Source organism: Neovison vison, chromosome 1, assembly GCF_020171115.1.
Source record: "Neovison vison isolate M4711 chromosome 1, ASM_NN_V1, whole genome shotgun sequence".
Classification (NCBI taxonomy): domain Eukaryota; kingdom Metazoa; phylum Chordata; class Mammalia; order Carnivora; family Mustelidae; genus Neogale; species Neogale vison.
The window spans coordinates 215,997,365-216,007,110 of record NC_058091.1 but is presented as its reverse complement, the minus strand read 5'-3'; the positions used below and the strand labels follow the sequence as shown (position 1 = coordinate 216,007,110).

The window sequence follows — 9,746 nt, the reverse complement described above, 5'->3', positions numbered from 1 at the left end:
AGCTTAAAAAACCCAGAAAACCTTATGATAACACAGTGTATCCCACAGCAGTAACTTTACAGGTCCACAATACAGTTCACATACTTAACTTCATATAGAGCAGAACAGGCTGCTCCAGGGCCACTGTCAGTTTATCTAGTTCAGTAAAACAATAAAAATTCTTCTTACTGAAAATGCAGTTGTAGATAAGGTGCCCATGAGGTTGTCTCCAAAGACCTACAGCACTTGGTTCAAGCCACTTCTCCGGCTCAGCAGTGTCGCCTGGTCTTGAGGGTTCATGGCTTGATAGTTACAGAGTTCTAAGGCAAAAGTAGCTGAGCCAGAGGTAAGCGTTCGAAGCACAGTTGAATAACCCTAATCAAAAGAATTTACATTAGCAAATTTAAGCCTCCCGTATCTCTTCCTGCTGCTTATCATTTCACCATTTTCAGATATAGTCCCTGGACTCCGCATTCAGTAAGTGCTTGGAAGGGAAAAATCTGGCCATTGAGGCTGGTGCTGCAGCGTGGTACGGCACACCTCAGCCTTTGTGAAGGGTGGACGTGATCCACCATCCCCTGGACATCTGTAAGTTTAAATCCAAAGACCTAACAGCTCAAACTTAACATGCGTCCTCTAAAAATCAAAGCCCTGATTGTCTACTTTGCTTCAGCATAAATATCCCCAGTATTTAAAAAAAATAGATACTTTTCAGGGCATCTAGGTGGCTCAGTCTGTTAAGCATCTGCTTTCAGCTCAGGTCATGATCTCAGGTCCTGGGATCCCGCCCTACATTGGGCTCTCTGCTCAGTGGAGAATCTGCTTCCCCCACCCCAGCCAGCTCCTGTTCACTTGCTCTCAAATAAATCTTATTAAAGAAAGGTCCTTTTCAGTTAGTAAGTACCTACCATAATTTCTGCTAAAGGAACAAATCCAATAACAATTTTGTTTTCCTGACGAGTCTGGATTTCCTGAATGGTTCCTCTTCTTTGTGCCAGATCTGCCAGGACAGGGCTGAGGTAATCTCCCATCACTGTCACCTCGAGATTCATCAGGGGCTCTAAAACTTGCTTATCAGCTTTCTTCAGAGCCTAAAGAAATTAAATAGTGTTAACCCCCTTCCTTAAATTAGAAATAAAATTTCCATTAAAAATTCATAAAAAATACATAAATGTTCCCTGTCCTTGTAAGCCTAGAGCTCTAGCAAAAAAGATATAACAAAGCTGCTTTAATGGTCTATAAAGCTAATATAAGAACTCAGGTACACAGTACGGGGGTACTTAGTAAAGCTTGGTTACAGAGAGGACCTATGAAGGTACAGACAGAGATACAATGAAATAAAATAGTTTTCTCCTTTCAATCAAAGTTTCTTCCTTGCTGAAACAATGTGTTTTGTGCCTACTATAGATAGAGGCCACATGAGGGCAAATCAGGAAATGTACTACAATAAGGTAGCACAAGCACAACAAAAGGCGAGAAGACCAAGCACATAAACAACATGCAAACTGAAAAAAGCCAGTGCAGCACATGGGCAAGTGAATAGGGGACGAAATGAACTGGAGTCGCCATCAGACACATCGGTTCATGGGTTTTAGAGGGCATATGCAAACACTCTAAGTACCAGTGGGTTTGATTTTAAAAGCTATCTTGCTGGAGCCCTGCCAGAGTTTTAAAGTAACAAAACCATTTCCTATAAATGTTAAGCCTCTGGTTATTAGGTGGGATTTACTAAACAGAGCCAGCAATGGAAACCACCAAAGTAAGAGAGCTAGGGCTCTGGAATGTGCCCTCACCCTTACTGTGAGGTGTTCATTGTTCTGTTCCCACTCTATCACCACTCACTTCTCATTATTAACAGAAAGTGGGCATTATAACTGTCTGTGTTTGGTAAAAGTTCTGGACCCTAAATCCTTTTGTCCTTGATCAGTTACTACCTCCCCTACCTCCTCTTGCCCGGCACCAGCACAATCATGAAAAACGGCCACATTTCTAAAACCAAGAGTATATTCTCATTATCATTAAAATTTCAAAATACAGCACACATACATAGTAAACAATCAGTTCTTCATAGCTTTAAAATCTAACTGAAGTGACTCACCTACAGAAAATACATCTAACAGTCCTTTAATTAAGATACTACTAAAAATAATGACCATCAGTGGCGAACAACTATGTATCTTTTTTTCAAATTCTTATGCAGAGTTCACATAATGTCTTTCAGGACAAATGAGTGGGAGAAGGTAAAAATTAAAAAGAAAAATGCTATAAGCAAGGAAAGGACTGAATGCTAGATAACTAAGATACACAGCATCTGTCCTCAGTGTTCTTTCCACCTAATCCAGAGTTTCAAAAACATCGATGTAGCTTCCTCAAACTTTCATACTTCACACAGACTATGGTCTGAGTGTTACAGCCTATACCCTACTAGCCTGCTTTAAGACAGTCCAAATACCCAGCAATCCCAGATGATCTCATCATTTCCTTTCACAAACATTCCTGTGTGCTCGCTCTTATTTCTGTTGATGGCTTCATAATCTTTCTTAGACATATATTTAATCGTCTTATAAATCTTAAGGTCCTCTGGGTTAAGACAAACATAAATATCCCATTTTGTCTATGTCAGTGCACGGTAAGCTCCACAAAGATGGCTCAATAAATACAGGAAACATCATTCTAATAAGCAGAGAATAGCTTCCCTACTAGGTGAAGCTGAACAAGGGCTGCAGTCTGTCTATTGGGAGTACTTCATTTAATGTATTAAAACTAAAGAGTAAATGTCAGCCCCCAAGAAGTTAATGATCTCAATAAATATACTACCCAATTAAGATACACTTACAGATTTTGCTTTTAGAAGGCATATGAAGCTTTGAAGGACTCATCAGTATAATGGGGCTTGGGGTTATTTTAGAAATATGACATCTTTCAGGTTACCGTTACTGACTAAAACCATTTTCAGGAGAAACTTTAAAAATTTTTATAAAGATTCTCAACATTTTAATCATGACTAATTGATAGGTATTATTTCTAACTATAGCTTAAGCAAACAATATTTACAGAATGTTTTTTGATGTATAGCTTTTTTAAAATCAAAAAACTAAGAACTGTGAACCTGAGGGATACCTGGGTGGCTCACTCAGTTAAGTGTTAGACTGGGTCTCAGCTCAGATCTTGATCCCAGGGTCATGAGTTCAAGCACTGCAGTAGGCTCCCAACTGGCAGAGAGCTACTTTAAGAAAAAAAGTATGAACTTGAACTCAAATAAACAAGACATTGAGTTCCACTTGCACAAGTCAGGGACTTAGGTATTCACATTAACTTCATAATTTTGGATTCAAAGGAGCTGTAGAAAATCAAGTCTCAAACACAGTCCAAAATGTTAGAAAACTGTTTTAAACAGTAAGTGTTTTAATGCAAATCAGTCACCTACAAAAACTACAGTATTCCCACACTGAGAGGAATGCACATAGTCAGCATTTAGCACACTAAAATCCCATGAGTTAATTCAGCTCTAGTAGCTTACTGAGGCAAGACACTCAGGGATATCCAGAGAGGTAACCATGCCAAGAAAATCAGATTGTTTAATACTTTTTGTAAGGTTAGGTGCTTATCTTGAACCTTTTTCTCAGTGTGACTTCTCTGATTTCAATGATCTTTGATTAAGGTAATCTTACTCAGATAAACAGGAACTCCAAAATTGGAACTAATAATAGTCCATCTTGGGCCCAGGTGACCCCCAAAATGTCCCCTACTCAAACCACCAAGCTTCCCACTAATAGTTATGTGTCTGGGATGGGGAACTCAGAAATGCCAGTTAAGGAAACCTACCTCCCTGCCAAAAATCAAAGAGTATTTCCTGGTCATCGTGCTGAACAATAATTTCCTAGGTCCCCTATCACATATAACTGTGGTGACTAAGAACACACAGATTCTCCAAGGTAAAAACCCTTCCTGACTATATGAGAAGGCAACATTAACAGTCTGAGGCACTCGCTGCCAAGCACAGCTGCCTATAGAGCAACGGTACACTATGTCAGGAGAGTCACCTTAAAGCAAAAAGGATAACACAGGATAGTTCTATACCTTTTGGATACATCTCGAGACACAGGCAGAAATCATCGTTGTGGAGGTACCAGGATGAATTATCAGTGAATGTAAAGTAATCGCCACATCCTGAATTGGGGATCCAAGCAATGGTCCTAGGCAAGGGGAAGAAAACAACTGTGTTAACACTCAATATACAATGAGGAGTAGATACAGGGAGAGAACTTCTAATTCCAATTCAAGTAGGCAGCTTATAAATTGTCACTCTGTCCCAGCAAGTAAAAAGCAGAACAGAATGAAAAATCAGCAACTCTTCTTGGATCCTTAAGAAAGAAGACAAAGAACAAAACCACAGCCCCCAAACCTTGAGAGACAGTGAATACTGGGAGTCACAGCTTCCTAGAGCAGAGGTTCACCAGCCCAGGAACCGCTGCCAGGGTAGGAAAACGTCAACTTTAATTGATGAACTGCTGGAGGCTCAGTGTGGGCAAGTCTGGGAGTTAAGAAACTCCAGAGGGATCCAGTCATAAATCATAAGGAAGACACCCCTCGCCCCCACCGGCCAATTTTGTGAGGTTTACCTCTAGGAGCTCAAGCAGATTCTTACCATACATATCAGAGAAAAATTTCCTTATGCTTCTGACAGAAGGGTAAAGAAACCATTCTGAAATATTCCAGAACACACTGTTCTTACAAAGGCCTGCTGTCAGGGGAAACTAGCTAACTAGAGCCTAACCGGCAGGGGCATTAGCAGGGCCTAACCAACTTGGGTTTAGTACCAAACCCCAGTCTACTCTGACCATCCTGTCCAACCAGAGGCCAGTAGGGGAAAAAAAAAAAAAGAAACATGGGTGCAGTTCCTGGTCCAGAGGCATGGGCTCACCTAAGCCTGAGTCCTAATCCTAGGATTAGAGAATACTTCCTTTGCCCTCTCACCTGACCTCCACATTACTAAAGATACGTTTATAGTCGTTCCTTTTACCAGTACACTGTGTTTGGCCATCAAGAAAAAATTACAAGGCATATCAAAAAACGAAAGCACAATATGAATACAGAACAAGCACAGAACCAGACATGGTAAGGATGTTGTAATAATCCAATCACATAACTGATACACTAAAAACTCTGATAAAGTAGACCACATGCAAGAAGAGGCAGATGGACAATTAAAGCAGAGAGAAGTCCAAAAAAAAAAATCCCCCAAACAAATGCCAGAAATCAAAACCACAGTAAAGGGGTGCCTGGGTGGCTCAGTGGTTTAAAGCCTCTGCCTTTGGCTCAGGTCATGATCCCAGGGTCCTGGGATCGAGCCCCGCATCAGGCTCTCCCCTTGGCAGGGAGCCTGCTTCCTCTTCTCTCTCTGCCTGCCTTTCCTCCTAATTGTGATCTCTGTCAAATAAATAAATAAAATCTTAAAAAAAAAAACAGTAGAATAAATGAAGAAGGTCTTTGATGGACTTGTAGATACACTGGACATGGCTGAAGAAAGTGCCGAGTTAGAAATTGTATCCATTGCCCCACACTGGGCTCCTTGCTCAGAGAGAAGCCTGCTTCTCCCTCTGCCTGCTGCTTTCCCTGCTTGTGCTCTCTCTGACAAATAAAATCTTAAAAAAAAAAAAAAAGAAATTTTATCCAAAGAGACCTCTAAAACTGTGAAAAGCAAGTGAAGACTGGGGGAAAAAAACAACAACAAAAAACCCACCTAGAACAGAATATCCAAGGACTGTGGGACAATGCAAAAAGGTATAACATACACATAATCAGAAGACACAGTAAGAAAACACTACCAAAGCTGGAAAAAAAGATGGAAATAATCTATGATATTAGGAGTGATTAAGTGGGTCATTGTGATACTAAAGCTTACTCTTGAGTACCTTACCTTGGAGGCATGCACTGTGAATTCCATTTTCAATGGCCTCTTGAGAGACCTTTGGAAGGTCTTCACTAACACTTGGAGCATACTTGATAATTGGCGTAACAGAAGGTGTTTCAATTGGTTTTACTTCCAGTTCTACGGTCACAAGATGCCTTTTGTCTCCTAAAGTTCTATCTAAGGTATCTATAAACAAATGATAATAGTATCTCAGAGATTTGTTCCAGAAAGATGCCAAGATGCCGCAAATCACAATATTACAGTCAACAAATTCGAAGTCTCATAGAAGATAAAGTGGGAAAAAAGATTACAATGACACTAAATACAATATAAACACGACAGAGTAAAAAGTTCTACAAAGAAAGCATCTGCTTCTGTGTTTACTGAGGTTACAAGCCAGGTGTGAATCATTGATTAATACTGCTTCAGTGCTGAGATGTGTTAAGACAGATGATGCTATAAGTTTTGACATACAGATGACACATTTAAACTTTTCAAAATACCTTATGTGACTAAAATTCTAATTGCAAAACTTTTATTTGACTGTAAACATCTGGAGTATAAAAGGTTATCTAATGAAAATTAAAAGGCTTTTTAAATTCTGTTTACCCAAGCTGCTAAATTCTACATTCTTCCCGTGATGTTTTACACATTTATGATTTTTCTCAAACTTGTGACTTAAAGATTGAAAACAGTATCTCTCATTTCCTGACAACCTACATCTGTCATCAATCTCCAGTATTTTACTAAAACAAAACAATGCTATATTTACGTGAGTGGACCATGTAACAGAGTAACATATAGCTCAAACTAAATCTAAGAATTATAGCCTACAATTCCTCTTTATGATTCCTTTTTTAAAAAATTTTTTAATGATTCCTTTTTAAGCTAATTTTTATATTATGAAATATGTTTTACTTAAGGGAGCATTTATGAGACCTAAAACTACTCAGAAATAAACCATTACCAGTAACCTACAAGCCTTCCGAAGTAACCACTACCATGATATATTCAGTCATTCCTACGATTTTCCTTAGTTATATTACATATGCATGTATCCCTAAACAACACAGTTCACTCTACTGTGTTTTGAATTTGTTATTCTATTATGTACCCTGCTATTTGCTTCTTTTGCTTCACATTTTTTCTAAGATTTTTAAAATTTATTTGAGGGAGAGAGAATGAGCAGGGGAGAGGGGTAGAGGGAGAGGAAGAAGCAGGCTCCCTGCTGAGGAGGGAGCCTGATGTGGAGCTCAATCCCAGGACCCTGGGATCACAACCTTAGCTCAAGGCAGATGCTCAACCGACTGAGCCACCCAGATGCCTCCTGCTTCACATCTGTAGGTCCTCTGGATGATGCATATTGAAGCAGCTCGCTCTTTTTCACAGCTGTATAATATGCTATGATATGACCACAACTTATACATTCCTCATCCATAAATAGTTGGACTTTTTTTTCCACGTACAGGTTTTTTATTACAGTGCTATTATGAAAATTCTTCAATCTATCTCTGAGTGCACATGTGTTAAGAGTTTCCCTAGACATCTACCCAAGAGAAGAACTGCTGAGTGGTAAAGTTGGTACACAGTCAACTTCACTAGGAAGTTATCAAAATGTTTTCATAGTGGCTATATAATTTACAATCCCACCAGAAGTTTTTAGGACTTTCCATTGCTCAACATTTCACCAACACTTGTCACTGTCTGATTTAATTCCTGCCAACTGTACTGGTGTAAAATAGTATGTCATAAATTGCATCATCCTAATCCTTACTGATACTAAGAATCTCTTAATATGTTCATCAGCCTTCTGGGTATCTTTTTTGTGAAACACCTGTTGAATCTTTTTTGCTCACATTTCTACTTGGTTGTCATGTTTTTAGTGATCTTTAAACTTTGTTTATATATTCTGGATATTAATGTTTTGTCACTTTTTATATGATGCAAATGTCTTTCCTCAACTTTTGATGTATCTTTTTGCTTTCTTTATAGTGTATTCTAGCAAAGAAATTCTTAATTTTAATAACATCAAATTCATCAATATTTTAGTTCATAATTTCAACTTTTGGTATTCTATAAGTCCTACCCTATCTGTCCTGGTTAATAAGATAATTCTGAATTTTCTTTCAAAATCTGAAGGTTTACCTTTCATAAAGTTTTGGGGTTGTTTTTCATATCCTAGCATTTCTTTTCTTTTTTATTTTTTTTAAAGGTTTTATTTATTTATTTGACACAGAGAGAGAGAGAGAGAGACAGAGATCACAAGCAGGCAGAGGCAGAGAGAGAAGCAGGCTCCCCGCTGAGCAAGGAACCCGATGCGGGGCTCAATCCCAGGACCCCGAGATCATGACCTGAGCTGAAGGTAGAGGCTTTAACCCACTGAGCCACCCAGGCGCCCCTCTAGCATTTATTTTCTTTATACTTCTATACTACAAGGAAAATTTTGCATCTCTTCTTTCATGTATAGGGTTTTTTGTTTTTTTTTTTTAAGTTTTTGGTGTTTTTTTTTTTAATTTGACAGAGAAAGAGAGATCACAAGTAGGCAGAAAGGCAGGAAGAGAGATGGGGAAGCAGGCTCCCCGCTGAGCAGAGAGCCTGACTCGGGGCTTGATCCCAGGACTCTGAGACCATGACCTGAGCCAAAGGCAGAGGCTTAACCCACTGAGTCATCTCCCCCCACTTTTCTTTTAAAGATTCTTTTAAGTAGTCTCTACACCCAATGCAGGGCTTGAACTCAATTCTGAGATCAAGAGTCACATGCTTTACAGGCACAGACAGCCAGGCACCCCCATGTTTAAGTTTTCTGGTTCAGTTGGAAGTGATTTTTGTGTATGGCAAGAGTCAGGAATCTAACTAAATCTCTTTCCACATGGATAATTATCACAGGCCCATTTACAGAATAGTCAATCCATCCTTGGCCACTGAACTTCAATAATACTGATATAAATCGAATTTCCATATATGTACAAGTCTGCTTCTAGGTTTTCTGGTTTGTTCTACTGGTCGGTCTGTTTCGAGCTTCATTAGTATCAGAACCACACTGTGGCTTTATAATACATATTCAAATCTGATACACTTCTTTGGGTTATTCCTCATATTATTACAGCTCCTACTTACTAGTTTTTTTACCTTGCAACTTATAAGCAGTCTGTGCAGAAAGCCTTTAAAGACTATGCAAATATGCTGTTCCTTAAGATACCCAATATTTAGCAATCACAATAGTTGCAAAATGACTATTTTCCTACTGAAATCCTTCTCCTCAGCATCTAACAGTCAGCAGTTGGCATTCCACTCTAAGGAAGAATTTCCTCTTCTTCCCCATCTGTTTAGTAAAGACTCGTGAATCACTACTTTGTCTCAATGGCCTATAATTCCTAGACTTAAGAGCTATTCCAGTTCATTCAGATTTGGCCAATAGAACATTCCCTTCCTTTTTAATATACCATAATGTTCTACTGCCTGCTTATTCTTTTTTTTTTTTTTAAGATTTTATTAATTTGACAGAGAGAGAGAGATCACAAGTAGGCAGAGAGGCAGGCAGAGAGAGAGGGAGGAGGAAGCAGGCTCCCCACCCCAGCAGAGAGCCCGATGTGGGGCTCGATCCCAGAGCCCTGTGATCACGACCTGAGCTGAAGGCAGAGGCTTAACCCACTGAGCCACCCAGGTGCCCCTGCCTGCTTATTCTTAATGGTCTCTTGGTCCTTACTAATACTTTCTATGTCCTTTTATTCTTTAGAAATAAATATACTTCTTTTATATTCTGCATCCAGTAATTCCAGTGTCAGAAGTCTTTGCTGTTCTGACTGATACTGTTTAAACTGCCTCTTTCCTCATTGTGCCTTTCTTATCTCGT

At 39.2% G+C, this 9,746-nt stretch overlaps 1 protein-coding gene across 6 annotated transcripts in view; it reads right to left on the bottom strand.

Annotated features, from left to right (window-relative positions):
* GFM2 (GTP dependent ribosome recycling factor mitochondrial 2) overlaps positions 1-9,746 on the bottom strand; it is a 72,546-nt gene that overhangs the window by 1,391 nt on the left and 61,409 nt on the right. For 5 of the 6 annotated variants that reach the window (XM_044267093.1, XM_044267074.1, XM_044267114.1 and 2 more), the window contains 4 exons: positions 5,900-6,079; positions 4,060-4,175; positions 888-1,070; positions 169-354 (listed from right to left, as the gene is read on the bottom strand). In XM_044267093.1, coding sequence (XP_044123028.1) covers positions 217-354; positions 888-1,070; positions 4,060-4,175; positions 5,900-6,079 — 617 coding nt within the window. In that variant the 3' untranslated portion in view covers positions 169-216. Of the gene's footprint in view, positions 1-84; positions 355-887; positions 1,071-4,059; positions 4,176-5,899; positions 6,080-9,746 lie in introns of those variants that run through there. The other variant, XM_044267083.1, reaches the window with a different exon arrangement.